Source organism: Beta vulgaris, chromosome 7, assembly GCF_026745355.1.
Source record: "Beta vulgaris subsp. vulgaris cultivar EL10 chromosome 7, EL10.2, whole genome shotgun sequence".
In the NCBI taxonomy this organism is placed as follows: Eukaryota; Viridiplantae; Streptophyta; class Magnoliopsida; order Caryophyllales; family Amaranthaceae; genus Beta; species Beta vulgaris.
The window spans coordinates 59,493,814-59,518,116 of record NC_079208.1 but is presented as its reverse complement, the minus strand read 5'-3'; the positions used below and the strand labels follow the sequence as shown (position 1 = coordinate 59,518,116).

General features: G+C 33.5%; 3 protein-coding genes across 17 annotated transcripts; all 3 read left to right on the top strand.

Annotated features, from left to right (window-relative positions):
• The first annotated feature begins 60 nt into the window (after positions 1 to 60).
• LOC104900224 (protein DOUBLE-STRAND BREAK FORMATION) lies at positions 61 to 16,301 on the top strand. Of its 14 annotated transcripts, none has more exons than XR_791056.4 (9): positions 62 to 213; positions 332 to 539; positions 941 to 1,084; positions 5,430 to 5,568; positions 7,975 to 8,171; positions 8,332 to 8,418; positions 9,214 to 9,278; positions 9,578 to 9,622; positions 16,163 to 16,299. XR_791056.4 is itself a non-coding variant. In XM_010687600.4 (6 exons), exons 1-5 carry the CDS (start codon positions 149 to 151, stop codon positions 5,898 to 5,900), a joined length of 699 nt encoding a protein of 232 aa, XP_010685902.1. In that variant the 5' UTR covers positions 61 to 148; the 3' UTR covers positions 5,901 to 5,910; positions 7,975 to 8,115. The 14 variants fall into 14 exon arrangements, 4 of the variants coding, with proteins under 4 accessions (XP_010685902.1, XP_010685901.1, XP_048503989.1 ...); XR_008970211.1 differs by lacking the exon at positions 16,163 to 16,299 and adding an exon at positions 11,236 to 14,934 and having other exon boundaries at positions 9,585 to 9,622; XR_002040534.3 differs by lacking the exon at positions 8,332 to 8,418 and having other exon boundaries at positions 9,585 to 9,622.
• Positions 15,533 to 16,516, top strand: LOC104900226 (LOB domain-containing protein 12). Its single transcript, XM_010687601.3, has 2 exons — positions 15,533 to 15,691; positions 16,163 to 16,516. The coding sequence occupies exons 1-2, from the start codon at positions 15,533 to 15,535 to the stop codon at positions 16,514 to 16,516; spliced, it is 513 nt and encodes a 170-aa protein (XP_010685903.3).
• A 4,862-nt stretch (positions 16,517 to 21,378) lies between these two features.
• On the top strand, positions 21,379 to 24,111 carry LOC104900223 (zinc finger protein CONSTANS-LIKE 8). 2 transcript variants are annotated; one of them, XM_010687597.4, is made up of 3 exons: positions 21,379 to 21,984; positions 22,508 to 22,657; positions 22,762 to 24,111. In XM_010687597.4, the coding sequence occupies exons 1-3, from the start codon at positions 21,493 to 21,495 to the stop codon at positions 22,813 to 22,815; spliced, it is 696 nt and encodes a 231-aa protein (XP_010685899.2). In that variant the 5' UTR covers positions 21,379 to 21,492; the 3' UTR covers positions 22,816 to 24,111. The 2 variants fall into 2 exon arrangements, with proteins under 2 accessions (XP_010685899.2, XP_019106581.1); XM_019251036.3 differs by having other exon boundaries at positions 21,757 to 21,928.
• Positions 24,112 to 24,303: the final 192 nt, after the last annotated feature.

Sequence of the window (24,303 nt, the reverse complement as noted above, 5' to 3'; positions counted from 1 at the left end):
GTATGAATTTAGAATCAGAAATAAAACCAAAATGGTATAATTTTAAAACTTAATATTTGATACCATGTGTTTGGTTTTTATATTTACATTGATTAAAAAAAAAAAGTAACACAATTTCCAAACTTGGCGCATTTCTTTCCCTCCTAAAATGGCGGATGTTTCTCTCTCTGCGCACCAACTTTCTCTCTTCTACTCCCAAATCCAACTCAGAAGGTTCTTTCTCTTTCAAAATTTAAGTACAGTAGAATTATCCGATTAAATCTTCATAAGCATTCTTAATTGCGACCTTTCATCTTACATGATAAACATTTTCTCTGATTTTTGGTTACAGATTTGATGATTCTACGCTGCGAATTCTGGAGTTAATTCTCTCTTCGAAAGATGTGAAGTTATTGCTTGAACTTAGGAGTAAGTTGAAGGAATTTCTAAGGTCACAATCTCTCATCGCAATTCGCGAAGCTGCAGAAAAACCTATCGAACATAAATTACTGATTCTCGAATTCCTCGTTCGTGCTTTTGCGATCGTTGATGATATTGAGGTATCTCACTCTGTCTAAATTTCGTCATAATTTGATTCTTTATTTTCGTGAAATTTTCGCTATTTGTTTTCTGGTGATTTTGAATTGAATGTTTTCGAAATTGCTAGCTCTGAATCACTTTTAATTTTGACCTGTTATGGATTATGATGTTGAATCGTTTAATTGTGGCTTGAAAATGTGGTATCTCACTCTGTCTGAATTTCGTCACAATTTGATTCTTTATTTTGGTAAAATTTTCGCTATTTGTTTTCTGGTGGTTTTGAATGAATGTTTTTGAAATTGTGAGTTCTGAATTACTTCTAATTTTTACCTGTTATGGATGATGATGTTGAATTGTTTAATTGTGGTTTGAAATTGCTGGTACTGGTTTTTGATGTTATTCTGTGTTGCTGTAAGTGTAGAGTTGCTTGGCTGTGAGATACGAGGGTTTGATTATGCGTGATACTTGGACTGTCAATCATTTGGAGCTGCGAGTTTCTTGCAGTGAATGGATGAACTTTGCGGAAGATGCTTTTAACAACGAATATTATTCTGTCACTGCAAAGGTATTTTATCTTAATCTTTAGCTCTATTATTTATATTGTTTATGATATGAATATATGATAGTAGTCCTTAGAACTATGATTGTGATTATGTCATTTTACGACTGCTACTTATGTTCATTGCAAATCGGGATTTGCTGTTCAATAGTTCAGCGTGAACCGGCTATATATGATTGTTATCTCTTGGACTGCCTTTCGATTGATTACTTATGATTCTTTGCTATTAAAGGTGAAAGACAAGATATGTAATGTGGTCATGTCTTAAGAAAGTAAGAAAGATCTGTTTTGATAGCTCTTGTTACTGGCCTCCAGATCTGAGGAGAACTTTTATAAAAAAATGTCTTATTAAAAGATAACTTGTTTTATTATGTATAAACATTTACAACAAAGATTCAGTGCCAGGTTCTCGTTAGGCAAACCTTTTACTAAAACTTAGAGATACAGAACATATTAGTCAGGTGTACATTTGTCCGCTTAATTTACAACTTCTTTTTTATTTCTTTGGGGTGAAGATAGCATACAACTTAAAGGTCTGGTAAGCTACTACTTAAGTTGTTACAAGAAATAGATAGGCATACAATAGCCAGGGGGATTATGAAACGTCTGAGTTACATTGATTTCTAGCTGACAAAGTCATACCTATGGGTAAGGTTGTTGCAACTTTGCTAGACTTGCTGTTTTAATTAATTTGGTATCCTTGGAGAAGATGAGGGGAATACTGGAAGAGGTTCCAACATTGCGAAGGATATGGGGAAATCTCTAATTGCATGTTACGGGTTTCAGTGTCACCCTGACATCTGGAGCGAAGAAAGTTGGGATTTATTATTATTATTATTGTTTTCTCTTGCAGTAAGTTGGAAGCAAATCCTCCAAAGGAGCCAACTGAGAAATTTTATATTGCTAAACATAAGACATTGCCATATCCAACTGAGATTATCATGAGTGTTAATGTGACCAAGGGCTGCTTTGGAGAGGCAATATACATTTTGAATAACAAAGTTTGTACTGGGAGTATCTTCCATTTGCTGTCAGCCTGTGATGGGAGTATGATGCTAGTTTTCATATATGGAATTGACTTTGGGAGGTTGAAGAGAGATTTTTTTCGAACTTCCTCAATGTCCATTTTCAAGGCAATCAACACCCTGCATGGTAAGTGAGTGAGAAAGAAGGGCTTGAATAAGCTTCTGAAGGGGTTCAATGGCCAACGTAATATCTGTCCAAAGAGTATATTGTCCCCTTTGCCTAGGAGCAAGAGTAGTTGTCCACTGGCCACTAGTAGTCTGTAGTAGATCCTAACTCTTTCTAGTACTCTTGGATAAGTTCGAGCCCTTACAAACTCAATGATGGTATATTTATGAGCATATTTGGCTCTTACACACTCCTGAGGGAGGTTTCCTGGACTTGAGCTTCCACCCCATTTAGCCATACACGCCTTGTTAAGGGCGCTGTGACTTCTAACACCTAGTCCTCTGCTGGTTATGGGAAGAAAGGTGATGTCCTTTGAGACCAAATGGATTTTCCTTTTTGTATCCCCATCTTTCTCTAGGATATTATTTTGCAGCTTGAGTTTATGATGGACTAAAGGGAGAACCTCTCTGAACGACCCTCACACCCTCACTACTTTGTTAAAGCAGTGAGTCCGTATATACTAGTTCAATGAATCGAGAAGGTATTCCCTGTATGCTTGAAAGGGTAAGGCTCATACACGTGATTCTCCTTCCTTCCTAATCCTAGGGCTGGCAATCAGGTCGGGTTGGGTCAATTTCAGGTCGACCTGATTTATATTTCAGGTCGAAAACCTCAACCCGAACCCGACCTGATTTATATTTCAGGTCGAAAATGTCAACCCAAACCCGACCTTATATATTTCGGGTTGACCCGAAACCAACCCAAAATGACCTGAAATAAGAATCTAACTAAAATACTGCCAACTTAATTCGCAAAGCACTTGTAGATGTAAAAGTAAAAGTTTTTTTGAGAGAAGTCTCTAGTCTCTGTCTCTCTCTACTCTAGGGTTTTGATTTTTCAGCCTTTGATTGTAATTGTACAACGGCACAGTAAAAAACGCTTAGCCTTATTAGGGTTATTGACTTATTGGGCTTGTCCCAATATTATAAGAAAGTTTATGTTATTTTTATTTCAGGTCATTTCGGGTTGTTTTCAGGTTCAAAAGCTCAACCTGAACCTAACCCATTATATTTTCAGGTCGGGTTGGGTCGACCCATTTTTTTTTCGGGTCGAAAATCTCAACCCAAACCCGGAATTTTCAGGTCAATTTCAGGTCGGGTTATCAGGTTGGGTCAGTTTTTGCCAGCCCTACCTAATCCTAAGTGAACCTTGGGAGCTTTGTGATTGATTTTTCAATGGAACACGTACAAGAGGGGGGTGAATTGTACTTGGAAATTGTAGCAAAGTTCCTTGCAGAATTTTAAAGCTACAAAGAAACAATGATACGAGAGACAGAACTATAAAATTGAGGAAATTTCTTGAACCTTATTAAGAAAGGAAAACCATATTATCAATTCTTTTACAATCACTCTCTACAACTTGAGTTTCTCTCGAACTCAAGTTCCCCATAGTAATTCCCTTTGATTACTTGAACTTTTCTTTCTCTTGCTTCTACTCCGAAGCTTACACTCACTAACTTAGCTCTAAGTCTTACAAGAGTCACTCTTAACCCCAAATTACAACTCAATTTGTGAAACACACTATTATATATATTAAACTTAGATATTTAAGGAACTTAGGAATACTTATGGAATGCAACTGACTTTTTCAGAAAACTCTTATGATTTGGAAATAGACAATGTGTTTTTAGTTTGTGGTTTGTAATGAGAAAGACTTCTCCTTTTACAGGGAAGTCTTCCTAAGTTAGTTCCACTTATTCCTCCACTGAGTGTGAAGCACTAACCCACATATGATTATTCTTCCCACGTTCACACTACTTGAGGAAAAAGCAAAGAATTTTTCAAACACACTTACAGTAAGTGGTTTAGGGGTTAAGAAATATAAGGAGAGAACTTAAGAAATTAGTTTTTACTTGTTGAGTAATCAAAAAAAAATTATTTAGAAAATAAGAACCGTTTTATTTATTTACATAATTTTCCTAAAAACTATAGTTAAATATTTTCAAAACCACTTGTTGCATTTATAAGTTCCATCTACTTCCTTAAAGATTTAAGTATTTTATATTGCTTAGTTTTAGGGAACTAGATGAAATTTATAAATGCAACAAGTGGTTTTGAATATATTTATTTAAGAGTTTTTAGGAAAATATTGTAAATAAATAAGAAAGTTTTTATTTTCTAAATAATTTTTTTTTGATTACTCAACAAGTGAAAACTAATTTTTTAAGTTCTCTCCTTATATTTCTCAACCACTAAACCACTTAATATAAGTGTGTTTGAAAAAGTCTTTGCTTTTTCCTCAAGTAGTGTGAACGTGGGAAAAATAATCGTGCGTGGGTTACTGCTTCACACTTAGTGGAGGAATAAGTGGAACTAAGTTAGGAAGACTTCACTTTAAAAATTCTTTCTCATTACAAACTACAAACTGAAAACACATTGTCTATTTCCAAATCATAAGAGTTTTCTAGAAAAGTCCGTTGCATTCCATAAGTATTCCTAAGTTCCTTAAATATCTAAGTTTAATATATATACTAGTGTGTTTCACAAATTGAGTTGTAATTCGGGGTTCAAGGTTGAGTGACTCTTGTAAGATTTAGAGCTAAGTCAATGAGTGTAGGTTTCGGAGTAAGAAACAAGAGAGAGAAGAGTTTTAGTAATCAAAGGGGTGTGGAGAGGAACTCAAGTTGTAGAGAGTGATTCTAATAGAGTTTGTTACAATAATATAGTTTTTAAGGTTTTCTTCTCGATAAGGTTCAAGAAGGTTTACTCAATTTTATATTTCTCTGTCTCTCGTATCATTGTTTCTTTATAACTTTAAAATTCTGCGAGAAACTTTGCTAAAATTTCCAAGTACAATTCACCCCCCTCTTGTATGTGTTCCATTTAAGTATCAGTGATGGTCAAGAATGTGCTTCATGGGTTGTTGATGGTTTGCTCATGGGTTGCTTTTTCCCTCAAAAAAGAGCTTCATGGTACTTTAAATAGATTATTAGTAGATCGTTGCATACTCAAGAAATTATGTTATTATATGTTGACAACCGAGTTGAGTGGGCTGCTTTGAATTTGAATTTTTGTACTATCTTAGTTAAAGAGCATAATAGGGCAGTTTGCTGTTTTATTAGCTGTATCTATTGTCCAGGCTCAAGTATTTAAGGAAATGACCTGGATGTACTCATTGATTTGTAATACCTGATCATCTGCGGCATTGCTGTTCTTATCAGGCTTGCGAAAATGCTCTTTTGTGCCTTAAGGAAGAAGAAGGTGATTACAATTGTGACAACCTCTGGGGAAATACGTGGACCATCAGTAAAATACAGAGGCTTGAGGATATTGCTATCAGATTATCTACTTGCCATTCTGGTATGCTTCAAATACACTCATTTGTTGTCTCCATTTTGGAATCATGTCTCCTTGATTTTTTTATTAATCAGGCTAATCCCGATGAATGGCTTGCTGTTTCTTCTTCTATTCCCCCCCCCCCAATTGTGCTGTGTATAGTGACTTAACTCACGCATGAATGGTTCTAACTGGCACCAAGTTGGGATCTAGATTTCAGGACCCTCTTCTGCATAGATGGACAATACAATCTGCTCTCCCTGGAGACTGTTGACATGAAGTTTGGTACAGTGGTGGACCCACTGGCTTTCTGCAATCCCTGCTGTGGGTTCGACACTCTGTACACCCACATCTGAGTTATGGCCTGTATGCTTCTTTCATCCCAAAAATACTCTAGAAAGTATTATGTTTTATTGCCATCGTTACAAACTCATTGTTGTGGCATCCTATTTTGCAAAGCCTTTTGCATCGAAAGACCGTTTTCTCCCATTTCTCGATTTACTATATCACTTTACTTTTACCTTCTCTTGTCTCCTTTTGTACTACAATATAGTGATATACCAAAGTCAGCACTAAAATGAATGCCTTTTTTGAAATTGTGGAAACCCTCCAGCGATACAGGGTTTGTAGAACTAATGTATAGTCCTCACGTAGCACGCATATCCCTTACCACTTGGTTGTTTAAAGTTTCCCTTCAGCACTTAGGACTGAACCTAATCATAATTACTAATCAAACCCCTACATGCCACAAGATCCCCTGGAATATCAAATTGAGGTGATCATCGCAGTCTATACAAGTGATTGAGTTATGGTCTTATGGAGCCACAAACTGCTCATGGTTAGGGTTCACAAGTCTTTTACCCTAAACATCAGATCATACCCAGGATTTCCCCTGATTTTGAAGTCTTATTAGATAAAATCCTGAGTCATGCTCTTCAATCTCTTGAATTCCATGTAGCAAAAGCGTTATTTCTTCTCATTTTGCATGCAAGTTCATCGGGCTTCATACAATACAGATCTCCAATAAAATAGCATATTTCCTATGCACTCTGTTGTTTAGATTCCATCTAGTAATAACTTTGTGCCACAATTCATGCTAAGTTGGCAATATTAGGATGTTACACATAAGCTCTCAATCTCAAGCTTGTATATGATAGATATAGGTATTGCATAAGTGCATAGGACATGGGAACATTTGATGGCCTATGTTAATGACTATCATCTTTTTCTTGTTTGCATGTGCCTTAATCTCAATGGCTAAAGTCATGTAGATCTTCATTTGGGGTGGAGGTGGACAATGTAATCTGGAAGTAGCATGTCCCCATGTCAGCCTATAACTTATGGCTCGATCAAGTGCTACAGTGGGTTCCCAGCCAAACAAGTCGCTTCTCCTTGACTGTTTTTTTGCCATTTGGACTTGAATCACTTGATAAAGTCCCACCATTCTGAATAATAACTATTTTGCTGCAAACCAAAGACATGTTTCCCTGAGGCCCAGGCGAAGCTTATAGGCAACTTTTACACTGTCTTAGGGGTTGAGTCTTATACACAATTAGTTACATTAAAGATATATACAAACTGGTCGAGACCTGAATAATTTGCATTATGTCTTTGGGGTTCAGCATCACCCTGCCCCTCCAAAAGCCCATGTTCGCATCCAATGGACAAAATTAATGTATCTGTCGACTGTCATACCTGTAGAAATTATAGATTACCCTAAATAAACTGTGACTAAAATTAATATGAAGTGTTGTGCACACTGGGCACACAAGGCTGTCAGTATCTGAATATTGCTTCAAGGAGGTTTCATGCCCTATTATTTTTTCTTCCTTTGTTTCTCAAATTGTCTACTTGATTTTCTTGGTTTTCTTTCATTTTTTGGTATGTGTGCATAGGCGCTTGTGTTATATATACATGTTATTTCAGAACATTTTTTAGCTGTTGAGACAAAATTTATTAATGTTTGCTGGAAAGTAGAATATGTTAAAATACTGTCTTTTTATCAAATAAATGGAGTTCTTTTTTAAGGAAATTGGGTGATAGCTAGTAAGAAGCTAAGCAAGGCTTTCTTGAGAAACCAATCTACTCTTCGTTGTTCCATGAATTCGCATCGTACAAAAAGCTAATGAAATTGCATTCAAAATCATTGAAACAAATGGCATGAAGTGCAGTGCGCTGCATGTAGAATTTGGTGTAATTGGTCTTTGAGTCAGAATCTGTTTTTCTTGGTGCATCCATATGCCTACAAGTATCGGTATACCAGGATACTATTTCGGAATTAAGTAATAAGAAAGTTAATAATGAGTACAAGTTCTATCTAGTATGAACAAATGCATGATTTCACTTGTGTACTTTGTCTTCTAGTTGATTATTATTTGTCCATTATGACCAATCTAGTTCTATACCAAACTCTTTTTGGTGGAAATTCAGTTCAGGGGCAAGCTGCTGAGTACATGAGAAAGAAGACTATGAGCATTAAAAAATCTTCATTTTCAGAAGTAGCAGAAAGTACTGCAAGCATGTGCTTTAGAGATGGGATCAAGCAGCAGAATATACGTAACCTTTTACGTCTCAAAAATCAGTAGCAGGCTCACAGGAAGTTCGAAGCTTTGATTCATACATTTCAGGTCTTTCCAACTTTTGCTTCTAGTATAAACATTTCGTATTGACTGTAGACTAGAAAGCTTGTTGAGATGATTATAAAGGGGCAAGTTTGGTTATGTCCTGAATTAACAGGCCTGATATGTGTTCTGGATTAGCAGGCCTGATATGTGTCCTCGATTGCAGGTGTGTCTTGGATTAGCAGGCCTAACTCTTAATTTGAAGATTTAATGAGATTTGAAAATGGTTGACAGTGGGTTATGTCTGTTTGATGTACGTGGTCACATAACCCTTGTTCACTTTTATTGGCATGAAATCGTTATTTTTCTTTGACTTGGGGTTCTATTGGACTAAAAAGTAAATGGCTAATCAAACTGCCTGCATATTTTCATGATTAAGTTGCACATAGCTGTTGAATATCGGACTAAGTGTATGGTATGAGGATTAGAGCCTAGAGGGTGGGATGAGAATAGGATTTCGATGGAGGGACGAGGGTAGAGATTTTGGCGGGATAAGCTTAAAATTTTGTCTATCCCTATTCCCTTGTTTGGTGTGTATCTGGTACAATTGGAAGACATAATAAACTTAGTGATCCATCCTTACAAACTCTCCCCCTCCTTTTTCAGTAACTGTGGAATGATTTTTTTCTTCCCTCATTATCCTCCCTCTTATACATGCCGCCCTCCTTACGTATAGCACGTCTGGGATACCTCCACATTTTATCCTCAGTCGGGGTGAGTTCAACTAATGCTTTATTTTCAGATATAACAAAGTGAAATCAGTCATTTGCTCAAGTCAGCTAGAAAAAAAAAAAAAACTCTTGAAAAATAGCATTAGTAATCTATACGTAACAGGTCCAAATGTCCAACGACAATTTATGCTCCCTTCAGAAAATGATAACTGGCAATTAACATGTCTCTTAGATCTCCTTATGACTTGAGAAAAAAATGTAGTAATCTGATATGTTAAAGAAATCATAGATTTTCATCGACCATGTGCACAGTTGTTTTGCTTCAAACAGAATTTTTATTTATTATGCTGCTAATTCAGTCGTCTCTGTTTGAGTAGGATAACTTTCATAGTTTCATTGGGAACCTGCTAACAAACTCTGGTTAAGCAGTTGGACTGTTCAGGTGAGTTGGCATTCAAATCTTTCCATTAGTTAGTGTGTTTATTGTAAAACATTGCTTGTATTTGTTCTTTTTCCTCATCAATTAGAATATTAAGTATGCATTTTTCAAGAAATCGAATCTTCCATATCACCAAAATGCATTTAATGCGTGCATTGGACCTATCATAGATTCTTCTTCTCTTATGTAGTGAGAGATGTCTGTTTTTCCTTTTTACCATGTTCATTGAATAAAGAGAACACTTAAGACAAGCTAACTTTACAAGGTTCTAAACCTGTTTTTCCGTTTTCTCTTCTTCCTAGAGCTTAGGGTGTTTGAAAAATTGGACCTCAAGCTGCAGCCTGCAGGTACGCGCTTCATGAGACCAATTCACCTTATCAATAATGATATGAAGTATATTAGACGAGATTAGGGATTTAGGATATATAAACATTAATTGAGATTAGTTTCAGAATCTATGACAAAACTATATGTTGTTTGCTATTATTTTATGTTTTAGCGTACCCCTTACGACCTGTCTAGTAGCCGGTAATAAATGTTGGTAATCGTAGCGAATATCAAAAAGCTAAAAGTAATACTAAAGCATAAAATACGTCTAATAGATAGGTTGATGGAGGAAGGGCAGTTGTGTAATTACCAACATTATTTACGTAATTCCGAAGAATACGTCTTCATGGTCTAGCTAAGTAGCTATAGCAAAGCAACAAGAGAGACAACAATTATGCTGATGGAGGAAGAGCAGTTGTGCTCTTCAAGATAAATCTCAATCATCTCTTCTCAAAACGCTGCCCTCAAGAGCTTTTGGCAAATCAGTGTTTTGGAGGGCAAACCGCCAAGTAATTATTAATTAACCAAACACCCATTTCAGCAATTTTCATGGTCAAAAACCTCTAATGAGGCGCAATCCACTAAGAACTCCCCAAACCGCTCATTGTCACAGCCTTAACCCATCTTTTGCTGTTTTGCATTTATATGTAGGAAAAAAAATTGTGACCTGAGATTCTCCTACCTTTGTATCAATGTATTTCTTAAAGTATTCACTGTATCATAGTTCTACTAATGCATAATAAAAGATATTATTGGTTAAAGATATGGGTGAAAAGGTGTGAACTGTGGTGATCATAAAACTACAAACAATTATGAAAAAAGGATTATGATATTCTTTTGGTAAGTTAAGATTTCATATTGGTGATGGTTTGCTTGACAAAATTATTAGTGTCAATATTCTTCAGTTAGATATTATTTGGTTCAAGTCAATTGGGTGGAATAAATAAATCAACAATATAGTTGTCGTATGGCCTAGGAAATGTTGTGCTGGTTTCTGTTTTTATTTTGGGGTACACAAGGGATGTTAGGAGTTGGGTTGGTTTAGTTTTATTTCTCGTTTTGTTCACTCTTAGGACATATTTGAATTGAGGGTAATGAATTAAGGGAATTATAAAAATCAAACCATTTAGTAAAAAGAATATAAGGGTAAGTTGAGGGTGTTAAAGTGGGACGATGTAGTTGTGTTGTGATGAAAAGGAGATAGGAAGAAGCTATTATCCTTCGAATGAAAGTGACAATTTCCTAGGAGGGTGAGTAATTATTATCCTTGTAATGAGATTAACAATTCCTCTTTCCTTTCCTTTTTCTTCTTACCATACTAGCTTAGCGTCACCTCTAACCACCTCAAATTTTCTTAGTTTGAAGTTAATTACACCTAGCAATGCTCTTATGGTGACATTTTCAAATTAAATGAAGTATAGCTTCGAATATCATAGTACGTACAATTGGATACAAAATAGTTTTAGGAATATGATATGGACGTATTGTTATACTGTTATTTTATGAAAATTATTTACATTAGTTGTTTTTACTTTAACTACGAAACTAGAACTGATATTTACATTAAGTGTTTTATTAATTATAGTTGATTTTCACCAATTTCAGCAACATTTGTTTATAATGATCAGAACAGGGACTAACAAATTTTGTTGCAAGTACACCTAGATGAGAGTATATACTGCTTTTTTCTCTAAACAAGTGTAGTGATTGAAATTCAATTTAAATATTATTCTGGATTATAATCAGGTAATTTTATTTCAACAAAATTAGTGTGTTCTTTATATTTTTTATGCCTTTTTCTTGTGTATAAAACTACAATTTACAGTGACACTTGTGGAATGAGTGTTGTTTTTCTTGGAACAAAAGATTAGAAAGCATGGAAGCATGTGAAATGCATTCAATGCTATAATGCAAATAGGGCAATAGGCCTTAGGGTTCTACAACTTTCATGGGGCATTTTGAGTTAAAATTATAATAATTATCTTGTAGTCACCTACTAGTTTAATAATACTTAGATCTTTGCTTGATATCTACTCTCGTTGAATGGTCTACGTGACTACGTGAGTAATATCTTATTAACTTGTGTAATTATCATTCTTTTATTTTCTTTGATAAGGATGAATCGCTCCGTTTACGTATGTGTTTCATTATTTTGAGTAGGATAATTTCAGTGAAAAACAGAGGCATTATAATCAATTTGTTTGTGTCCCAATTTCCATGATTTTTTGGATAAAGCTTTTAGGTTCTCATTATAAAAATTACTGCTCTTTTTGCAGTACAACGTTACAAAGGAAAGTTTTTCTACGTGTTGAAGTAATGATATCTTTTTTCCCCTTCAAAAAAAAAAAAAAGTAATGATATCTTTTGCATCTTCTGACAAACTACTCCAATGATGGGGCAAAATGGAAGTTGGCTTAGAGTGCCACATAGGTTTTTCTATCTAATTCAACTTTAAGTCAAAATTTACACAATAGTTAGTCAATATACTTGTTGTTTGAGTATGTTCCACTAGTGGTGGATTTAGAAATTATATGCAACATGATCATTAATCGTAAGTACCCGAAACACTGTTGAATGGGGGTTTTTTCCACTACTAATTAACACTTTTATCTACATTTAAACACAAAAAATTAGGTTTTTTCTCATATTATTTTTCCCCAATTGGGGTCAAGTGATCCTACTTTTATCAACATGCATCCATCATTAGGTCTCACTTGCCAATCATCTTTTGTATTTTCTTTTTTACATATTCCCTACTTATTATTAATTGGAATCAAAATTCCCACATGGACTCATAATTTTAGCTCAAGCAAATTGGCTTAATTAAGCTATTTTTTCAATTTGTTAGCACCAATTTCACTTCATAAACAAAAATGTTGAAATAACGACACTAATTCTTCAGCATGGAGGTGAAATGATATGTCTCTGCGTTTATCTTCAACTCTTGAAGAACTAAAGAACACCGATTTCACGTGTGAGTTTGTGAGGATTCTTTTGACTTACAATGATGGTCCCAAGTTTGGAAAGGAAATAGGATTGCGGTAGCTGGTAGGTGACATTCGGGATTAAACTTCATTCATGAGCATGAGTTCAGATGTTATCTTTATGGGGGTGTTTCGTATTGAGCGAGGCGTTGCACTTTATAAATCATCGTAAAGTAATAGTTTCAATCATCGCTTGAAAATTACTATGTACCACACATTGCTCGAGTGTAGTGTTCAATCAAAAGGCTTATAGGTTCTACACAAGGGAGATCTAGGAAAATTATTAAGATAAAGCTATGTGTAGTATCGTAGAACAAAAGGTTTTTGCAACATTGTAGCACACTAGCACAGTTGGTATGTGGAGGACTAACAGATGAAGTAGATATTAGGGCTCTTATACCCGTGGGTAATGGTATTCAAAACAAGAGGAAAATAGAAATGAAGGTAGTATCATGATAGTCAGTAAAATAATGTAGCTGAGGTATATAGGACAAATGATAGGATTATGAAAGTTATGTGATAGAGAGATTATAAATGTCTGTTGAATTATGTTTTGAATTAATTATTTGGCGCAAGGATTAATCAAGTACGGGTTTAAGAGTGAAACGTTCTAGTGAGAGTTAGAGGACAATGCTCCCGAATTTTTCGTTATATGTTGTTTATTATATCAAGTCTCCCTATAATTATCCCTACCTTTATATTCTGAAATCTGTTCTCTTCTAAACCTAATAAAACGTTTCTCCTCTGCATGTGCACGTAGCTAACACGTTGTTAGTGAACTACGCTAATTTTTGTATCAATTGTTAATTAATTCTTTTGTTGGTTTATTGCGTTTGTTACAACAATATTAGGGTGAATTATAAAAAGACAGCACACAAGAAAAGTTAAAATGTGAATTATACTTCCTACTCTCCTGTTTAGAGGCTAACATATATGGACTTCCTACGCTGCACCATTGGGATTACCAACATTGGTTGTTATCATTGACCAATTGACCATGCTTTTCTTCAAACTATTTAGTGGATCAAACTTCGGAATAATCATGCATCAAATAGGGGAATGTTAGGCCTAATTTTGAAGGGTAGGAAACATGCAATTTCTGGCTGAAGGAAAATAAAACTTCCTTTTCATGTGGGGTAAAAGTGTGTTTCGGTGATATAGATGTGTATTGTGAATTCTGATGATGCATCAAATTCTTGAGTGTAATGGTTATACCATAATTATTATATAATAATTTATAAATTATCGTATCTTTTTTTTTAGTGAAAAACACAAATGACATGAAATAAATGACAAAATGGTATGATAATATTAATGTCATTATTTGTATAGTTCATGTTATTCTTATTGGAGTCTACGTCATTATGTATGTTACACGATATATAATGTAACATGTTACACTCAAGATGCACTATATAGAAATTTGATGCATATTGTGCATTTTGTCCATGAATTATCACCAATGATGAAAAAGATTGAAATTAAGTTGAGTTACAAATATAGATAGAAATTAGAATAGTTTGTAGTATAGCAATTATTTGAATCATTTATTAGTTGTTGTTACATTCAAACAGTCATTCATTTGAAATGGACACATAACTCCTAGAAATTTTTTCGATTTTGTAGATTTTTTTTTATACTACTACCTCGTTTTGAATAAACTATTAAACCATATCTTAAACAACCCACAATCTTTGACAATAGTGAATAAGCTTCTGAAATGTTGCCTGATGCCATGATCTTTGATGGATCATACATTGTGATACGTGATATTTAACGTGTTATCTTTGAAGACGTAGATTTGTGTGTTTGTTCATGTGAATGTCTGCCAACAAACATTCACGTCGAACCCATTTTCACTTCTTTAATTCAAGCTAGGGTTTTTCATAATACCACCTGATTATATGTTTAGCATATGTTAATCCCACTTGCTATGTTTCTTAATTACACTCCCTTCCCAACAAAAGAAACTGTTTATGTCTTAAATTTGTACTTTATTTTTTCATACTCACGTGTTTAGTAGAAGCTTAGGAAAGAAGAGAAAAAATTAGTCAAATGGGAACGTGGAATTGAAACAACTGCATGAGCATGGCTGCCAACCTATCACGCGCCAAGGCGGTGGTCTATTGGTCTTCCCTTGTATGCAAATTGACCATTACACCCTTATTATCCTACTAGTATACTACCCTTATTAATAATGAACGTATATTTTTTTTAACCTGAAGTAAATATATATTGCTTCAACTTTACCACCAGTATCCGAGGAAAGATACACAAATTACAGTGATCTATGGTTATTTTCAATTGGTAAATGTGTGTTTAAGAAAGAAAAAAGATGTGTGTGAATTCAATATTCTACATATTATTATAAGCTTGTACTAGTATATTGAGGAAGGTGGTAGGAATTGAGGTTGGCTCAAGTGGCGAGTTTTTCAATCTTTCTTAATAAGGTTTAGAGTTCAATTCCTAACCCAAGATTGGATTTAAGAGGGGAAGGGGTGGGTGGGTGTCTGGCTTGTAATGAGTACCTGGGTCACTGGGTGAGGGTTCCGTGCGAGGGACAGTCAAGAGGAATTCTTTTTACCAATTTTTTTATTAAAAAAATATATCGAGGAGGGTGGTTGTACGCTTCATCAAGCTCTTTGTTTATACTTCTTGCTTAATATTCTAATTTTGTCTTAAATGAACTCTGTTTTTCAGTTTAGACCTTTTATTTTATGTGTGGGATCCATTCAACTCTTTTGAAGTAGTATAAATATTATATGGCATATGCTCCCTAGTCTCATCTTGCTTCTATAATCTATACCATATCCCTGTCTAATACTTTTCTATCAACTTCATCAGCTTACCTAAAAGGCTAAAACAAACATACATCCCTTCTTTTTCCTAATCATAGATTAAGCACCTAAGCTTAACCCTGCTTCCTTTTCCTAGAGGGGCAAAAGCATGGGTACTGGAAGTACACCTTGTGCATCATGCAAGTTGTTGAGACGCCGTTGTGCCAAGGATTGCATATTTGCACCTTACTTCCCTCCTGACGACCCTCAAAGGTTTGCCCTTGTTCATAAGGTCTTCGGCGCGAGCAATGTCAGCAAAATGTTGCAGGTTTTACACCCCATCCTTAAAATAGAATGAATCTTTCAAGTGTACAACTCTAAGAAAACCATTATAATCTTCTGTTTTCAACCATTTATTTGGTATAAAAATCTGACCTATGATCATTTCTCTTGTGAAAAGTTAGTACTACAATGTTAATGTCTTAATCCCATTAGGATGGATGGAGGACTGTATCTTCCGGTTAAAGTGAATGGCAAAAACCGAGTTTAGGGACTTAAGACATTGTGTTTTTTTTTTTTTTTTTGGTGAACAACGATATCATAAATTTAAAGGGTCATGGCAAAAAGCCTATTACAGTCCGAGTTTAATAACTCCATACAATAATCAGGGGGTGTAGGAAGGTGACAAATTACATGAATATGATCCTCCACTGGTTAATGTATTCTTAAGAAAATTATTCTAGATTTTTTGTTCTTCTATCCTAAACACGTATTTATTGTTATGTTGGGGACATTGCAGGAGCTTCCAGTACATCAAAGAGCAGATGCAGTTAGCAGTTTAGTGTACGAAGCGAATGCGAGGATAAGAGACCCAGTTTATGGGTGTGTAGGTGCAATTTCATATCTGCAAAATGAAGTTTCACAGCTGCAGATGCAGTTAGCAGTTGCGGAAGCAGAAATAATGAGCATCCAAATGCAGCAAGATCCAACAACAGCATTACTTCAAAACCAGATAGAATTTGAAGATGAGAAATCGCTTCTTTTAGCAACTAGTAACAACTTTAGTAATCTTCAACACTATCTTAATGACTTTGCTGCTTCTGCTGGCAATGTAATTCAAGACCCTCTTAAAAGAGAGTCTTTGTGGACATAAATATTTCATCTCTTTTGCAATCAAATGATTATGTAGGAATGAATTAGAGTACTATACTTGTTAAGTTCATCTGATCTATTTAATCTCTCTTTAGAAAATTATATTAGAACAATCCTAATCATGAACAGTTTTTTTTTCCAGAAGAACTTCTGCTATTGTTTATTCTACAATAATTCCTGTTGGGGAAGTGCCTTCTTAAAATAATACAAGTGATAGATAATTAGTTTTACAAGTATTATAAATTTGGCAAAATTGGTTTCAACACCACAAACTATGATGCGGGTGCAACCAGCAGGTCAGCACCACCAACTTTGACTAGTAGCCAAAACACCCCAAATTATTGGCCTAAGTGCATCGAGTTTCATAAATGACGCCAAAACTAACTTTTCTCGAGACATGTTCACGTGACTTAGCCTTCTATCAATGAAAAATAGAATAAATGAAAGAAAAAGGGGAAAAAGAAAAAACATTTATTTCCCGCCGTCGGAAATAAAAGTTATCTCCGACTCTATTTATTCATCAAAATTTATTAAAAGAGATGGTTTAGTTTCAATATAAAAGTAGACCCAGTTACTAAATGGATTAAATTAGTCACTAAAAGAAATTAAACTAGTCACTATTGAGTTAATTCTCTTTTTAATATTGGACTTACCATTGCTTAATTTTAATTTAAAATTAGGCGGTCTCTTACGAGACAAACTCTCTATTCATTTATAATGCTCGCTTGCTCATAAATCTTTTTCTAACCACGGAATTCTAATCACACTAGAATTCTTCATACTTCTAAGTTAGTCTTTAAAGTTACTTGGTCATCATGTTACTTTCATGAAGGTATCCATGATAATGGAGATTATTATGCAATAAATCATAACTGACATTATTATGAAACATTAGCTATAGTTAAGATTATTCCATTAAATTTATGTTTCTCAAATTTATTTTTGTTGAAGGGTGTGAAGTTGGGCGGTCGTTTGACTTTTTCTCTTGCCTTTACATCTTTCTGAAGGCAGCCAAACGTGCATACAACGTATAATCAAAGGATTGAATCAAATAAAAAAGTTGTAAGATAACAAAATGTAATTATAAAAGGTGCTGGCGTTGAAGCTGGTTTGAAAGGGAAGTATATAACAGTTTAATTATTAACAAAAAAAAAGAGGATTTATTAGAGTCAAAACCAAGCAATTGCATGTGGACTGATTGTGGAGTAACATGGGTTTTATAGGAATTTTCCTTGATATGTAGAATTAGAAGGTCGTGATCATATTGGCCATATCCACTGTTCAAAATTATAAATGAAACTTAGGGTAAGCTTTTTTTTGTTTTTTTTTTTTGGTGAGCGACGGTAAATATGAGGGCCGTTCATACAATTAGGGGTCTGGTGCTAAAATAAATTATAAATATTAAATTTTTTTGGTGAATAGAAGAAACAGAAGAGTTATAAATGAGGCTTTTTTTTGGAGAATAGGAGAAGAAGAAAAACACCAAATAGAAATTAATCTCTTTATATTTGTTATTAGATTCAGGTTTGTTTTTTCTTTAGGCGGGCAACTAATAGAATTGGACCATTATATTTTGGGACCCTATGCAGTTGCTCACCCTACATATGGCCTTAGCCGTCTCTGCTCACCCTGCACATGGCCTTAGCCGCCTCTGGTAAATATAGTCTAAATAGTTATGGCGAAAAGCCTACTAAAACTCCTTATAATAGTCCGGAGGGTGGGGGAGATAGCAAATTACGTTAAGAGAGTCTAAATCATCCCTACAACCACGAGCAATAGCATCCAGTTACTTGATTATCCTTCCTACTTAATTATCCTTCCTACTAACGAACAATAATTTTGTCTCTTGGAAATAAAGATACAACTCCCTACAATCCATAACAATGTCACTATAAAAATCAACCTAATCCAACTTTACATTGTTTATCAAGTCCACCACTTGCTTGCAGTCCTATTAAAGCACGATGTTTTATTTCAGGATGAAAAAGAGTATAAGCTCAATAAATAAAACAAAGTTTATTTCATGTCAAAACTTTAAAATTTTTTTTAGAAATGCACTTCTAGAAAGAAATTACTAGCACTTGCAACATCAAGAAAAACCACAATATAGTGCATTTAATTAGAATCAAACTCTATTTAAATCTCTGAGGTATAATACCCATTTATCTATTTTTGCATGTTATTGTAGAATTATGTTTGTAATTAGTGAATTGTTCGAGTGATATTTGCGGTTTTAACGTACACATCAAGTATTACAACTGGTGTACGTGACAAGTAATTATATAGAAATGACATCTAAAAAGTTTCTGATAATCAATGAAGTTAAGAGAATAAATAGTAGTAAATATTTCATGAGGCTTCATATTCTTTTGTTATGTAATACCTTTCCTTCTTCTTTTATCTATTGCATCATATGAGGTTAATGCATAACTTTAATCATTAACCTTTATAATTATATATATAAAAAAATATATGAAATATACATTGATGCAAATCGGGACGAATCCAGAAAAATATTTTAAAGAGAGACAAAAATTTGATTTGTATTTTTAGAGGGGACCAAATATAAAAATTAAGCTATTTTATTAAAAAATTACATTTTCAGTCTTAATTTTTAGGAAAATTCAAAAGTTGGTCGGGGTCGAGACTCCCATCAGTCCTCGTGATGTTCCGCCACTAGATGCAAAAATGTGGTTAAAGTTGGTAAAAAAAAAATCTCTAAGCAAATGTTGCAACTACCAATAATTAAACTAGGAAAGTCAACATTATTCTTATCAAAAAGAAAAACAAAGAAACAATGTCAATATTAATTATTTCAATTCTGGTTAAATTTAGATCATATTCTACACGGTTGAAATTATTTGATGTTGATTATTCATTATTGTGGGCAATTTTCCAACTCTTGGGTTGGATACTTGGAGGTGGGCGAGTTAATCAAACACGTGAAATAAATTCATGTTATTGCAGCAAGAAAAAATTATGCTTATAAACAGTGGCGTAATTTCATGGAATAAGATTAAGAGGTGAAGAGGACTAAAAAAGTTTGAAAGATACCCAGTAAAGATGAGTACTAGCTCTCTTTTTTAGTTGATTCGTTTTCTTGGACATATATTTTAATATACTATTTTAAATTTGTATATCTCTAAGCAAAAATAAACAAAAATTACAAAAGGTTAATATTATAAAAAATATGCATTGAGGCGAAAACAAAATTCCACATGACATATTTTTCCGTAAGCAGCAATCACAAAAATAATTAAAATTACTTATATAAATAGTGTCAAAAGTTAAAACAAGTCATTAAAAAAACGGAGAAAGTAATTTATAATGATATCCTCATGTCATATGCCCCCATGTGGACGTGTACGGCTTCTCTCGCTGCGAATTTGCGATGCAAAAATTTGACCATTAAGAATTGTTGATAATATGCTTTTAATATGCTTACTATTGTTCGTTTGAAAAATCTAGTCAGAAAAAGAAAAGACAAATCAATTGATTATTAGATGTATAGCTACTGAGTGTTTTGAGCAATATCATTTGTTGTTACTTTTTGTAATTTTTTTCTCTATGGAGGAAAAATTGACATCATGATAAATAATTGATGGTGTTTTGAAGAAATAAATCCTTAAATATTTGGGGTACAAGCAATAATATAACTTTCTATTTAGAAAGAATTGGGATAGGAGTTTATGTTTAAAATAGACTCGTGTTCGTTATTATCATAAAAGTGTTAGGTAACTTTTTGTGTAAGTGTTGAACCCCATGTTTGTTATGCACATGTGAGTTGTCCGACATTGTAGAAAAGAGTAAAGAAAGTAACATAATACTCCTACTATTGTCATACGGTTTTAGTATAGAATCTCATTTGGGCTTGTATGTAGACCAAAGTCTTTTTTTTTTGGCAACGTGTGTAAGTATTTTATTGAGATGTAATTATAAGACTTTATTATATTTTATTTTAAAATACTAGACAATAATGTTATGTTAGATTTATGATTTCGAGTGTTTTCATGCGTGTAAACCTTTACGCTAATAATGGGACAACTATTTTTGGTTTTTTGGGTTGAGAGAATTAGAAAACCACAAGGACAAATAATGTAGATGAGATTTGATCTCATGTGTTGAATACCATCTTACGAAACTTTAACCAACTAAACTGATTGACATCCATATTTTTTGATTTATTGTTGTATTCTAGTTATTTAAAACTGCTTTGCCAATATATTTATTTCCTCCGTTCTATTTTAAATGGAACATTGGATGGAATGACACTATTTATTGATCAATTTTAACTCCAATTTATCGCCATTATATAAAGAAAAACATAATCAAGTGAAATTTTGTTAGATTCGTCTCGATGCATACTATCAAATTATAACATTTTTATATTTTTTACGTGTACACAATTAAAGATATTAATAATTAAAAAAATGTGTTGGATTATATAAAAAAGACAACGTTTCATTTAAAATCGAACGGATAAAGTATGAGACTTTTGCTTTCTGTCACACTTTATTGACGGGATCCCATCATAAAGAAAGTAAAAACAAGAAAGAAACAAACAACCCCATTAAAATTTTGCGTTTTGGGTCTTGTCTCCAAGGACAATCTAACAAATAGCCCAATGACTCGTGTCATCTGATGGGCCTGGGCTTCTCTTATCATTCTAAGTACTAGATTTTGACATCTTATTTACCATCACTTTTTGCAGAGATGAAAAGACACAAGACTTCAAATGGGGGCCCACAAAAGAGGCCTTTTTAAATTGTGGGCCCACTGACATCTTCATCCATGTTGTCACCTGCCAACCAATCATAACACAGTAAGTCCATCAATATTACCCAATTGATAGAAGATAAGCTGCCACCTAAGCCTCCCAAATTTTAAAGGACTTTTGGTTCTTATACAAGAATCATACTATCACTTCCCCAAATTTTTAAGGCCACTTTCCCTTAAATTGAAAAGAGATAGAGTGAGATGAGGCAAAGATCTTTGTTAAGGTGTCCCAAAAAAGAAGAGCAACAATTAGTCCCAGAAAAATTTGAAGGAATTGGGAATTTAGAGGAAATTAAAGGGTTTTTGGGTATCAATAATTTTGATGCAAAAGTTGAAGAAGAAAAAGAACAACATCATGAAATTTTGGTGAATAATACTAATAATTTTTATGGGGAGCATGAAATTTTTGGGTGGGATTTTTCCAATTGGGAAAATGAAGATAATTTGTTCCCAAATCATCAAGAAATTAGAGATCAAAGTTTCAATATTAATGATTTTGATGGTAATGTGAAAAAAGAAGAAGAAGATTGTGGGAGTTTTTGTGGATTTTGGGATGAAAATGTTATGGAAGAGACAAAAACAAGCTTGAATCTCAACTTGAATTATGAAGAAGTACTTGAAGCTTGGTCTAACAGAGGTTCTCTTTGGGCTCATAATCATCATCCTTCTTTATCCATGTCAAGTAATCATTATGTTAGTATATTTCTCACTTCCCCAAATTGCTTCTCTTTTATGATGTTTTTTTATGCTATTTGTCGCTGTATAAGAAGTAGACTTAAGTAACTCTTTATAATAAGACGCTAAAAGTAAAAGACATGTGAAGTTTCTATTTAGATATTTGAATAATAAGAAATCACCTCGCAAAACATAAAAGTTGACCTGATTTAACATAGATTGTTAATTTTGCCTCATACAAGATTTTGTGATTGTGAAAATCTCGTATCACTAATATTACTTTCTTCCTTATCTTTTTTTATATTAAGATAATATAATAATAACAAATGTTATACTTGTTCATTTTTCATGAGAAAATTGAATGAAAATTTGTCGGTTTTCGGAATAATTATATGCATTATCACATATTTATTTATCGTGACTCGTGGATGTTTTCTTTCCATTGATCTATCTTCTTATCATATTATGTTGAGCACAAATTTGAAAAAAATTGGAAAAAGAAGTTAAAGATCAAATGTTGGTTTTATTTTGAACAATATAGATGGGTGAGGTTCCAAATTTAGAAGAAGAAAGAACGAGAAGAGAAACCAGCGTTCTTCGATATAAAGAAAAGCGTCGAAGTAGACTTTTCTCTAAGAAGATAAGATATGAAGTACGCAAACTTAATGCAGATAAAAGACCTCGTCTTAAGGTAATTTTGATTATCATTATTATTCATATTTCATAATATTTTACTTCCATTACTCAAATTTTCTAGCATATTTGTGACGATTGTTACACTTTATTACTTTGCAGGGTCGGTTTGTGAAGAGGATTTCAGATGATAATTATGATAAAATGTCTAGATGAGGATGAAATATCTTCACAAAAAAAAAAAGATATTTCCCACAGTTGCACTATAAAACTTTTTGCTGACATGTCTTTGCTTTTGTACAATTTCCACTTTTACAAAATATCAGCTTCTTTTTGGCCATTCTCCCCATTAGATTTTTATACTTTGGAGTGTGGACGGTGGGCCTGCCTCAATCATACATTTTCAGTCTCTTGACCTCCATTTCCCTATTACTTTCTAGCCAAAGTATATCTTATCTTTTATTGGAGGAATTTTGCTTTCGATATCTTTCAGATTCCCAATTTCTTAGCTTATTATGAATGTGTTAGGTTAAGCCTAATGCTTTTGTACTGCATTATATGGATTTTTAAACTATTTTATATATTTTCATTTGACAAATTTGTAATTTAAAGGTAAGAAAAACATTTGTTATATGAAATTTTATTAAATCTGTTTCGATATCTACTTTCTAAATATCACCTTTTTGTAATTTTTACTAATATATAATTAGAGCTATTAATAGTGACAGATTCGCTTTAAAATTTGTATGATATAATTATAATAATACAAAGGAAGTATGACCACTCTTTGTGCATTGCTTTGCTTCAGCGAGGTTATTCTAATCTTTTAGCTGGATAGAAATATAAGTGACAAAACTGATGACAATAAGGATGAAGTGGGAATGTGGGTGGGGGGTGAGAGTAAGAGTAAAGTGGTTGGTGTTTATGATATTTTTTATGAAATAATTTTTTAAAAAATGTCCGAGAAAGAAAAATGAGAAAACCAAAAAGGACGGAGGGAGTAGTATACATAGTAGAAACGCGAAGTAGCTACTGCTGAAGGTAAGAAGATCTAGAGAGCTTGCCTAAGAAGCTCTTCTTGGCTAGACTATCCATCGTTTTTTGAGATATTTGCCTAGCCAACCATACTCAAGCAAGCTTGAATAGATGGTCGAGGGAGAAAAAATAGAATAAGTGGACGGACCATCTTTATTTGATTTTTCAATTTTTTCACCTTGCTCTAATTTTTTTTGAACTTGTTAGGGTTTTTTATGTAGTTATTTCTTGTAATTAGACAATCTATTATTCAGCCAAATTTATGTGTCTTTCTTTAATGGATCATTTCCTTTCCTTCCTTAAGGCTAAGCTTGAGTAAAGTACCAATTAGATACGTATATTGCAATTTTTGAGAGTTTTTTATCCCATGTCTTGACATCCAGATGTATAAGGTTATTTAGAAATAATATTTTGTCTTAGTTTTAAATTGTTAATGTAATTAAGAAAGTTCTGTCATTATAATGTGATTTTTTGATAGTATTTACTTTTCTACTTGTAGAAAAATCAAAGTTGATGTAGATAATTACATATAGCCGTATATGGATATTCGGTCGTTATTTCATTATATGGCAATCCCTAATCACAGTGAGAGTGGAGTGTAGTACGAGGTTTCACTAATTGTATTAGAGAGAGGGATCATCATTGTAAGTCAGAGATCTATAGCCACCA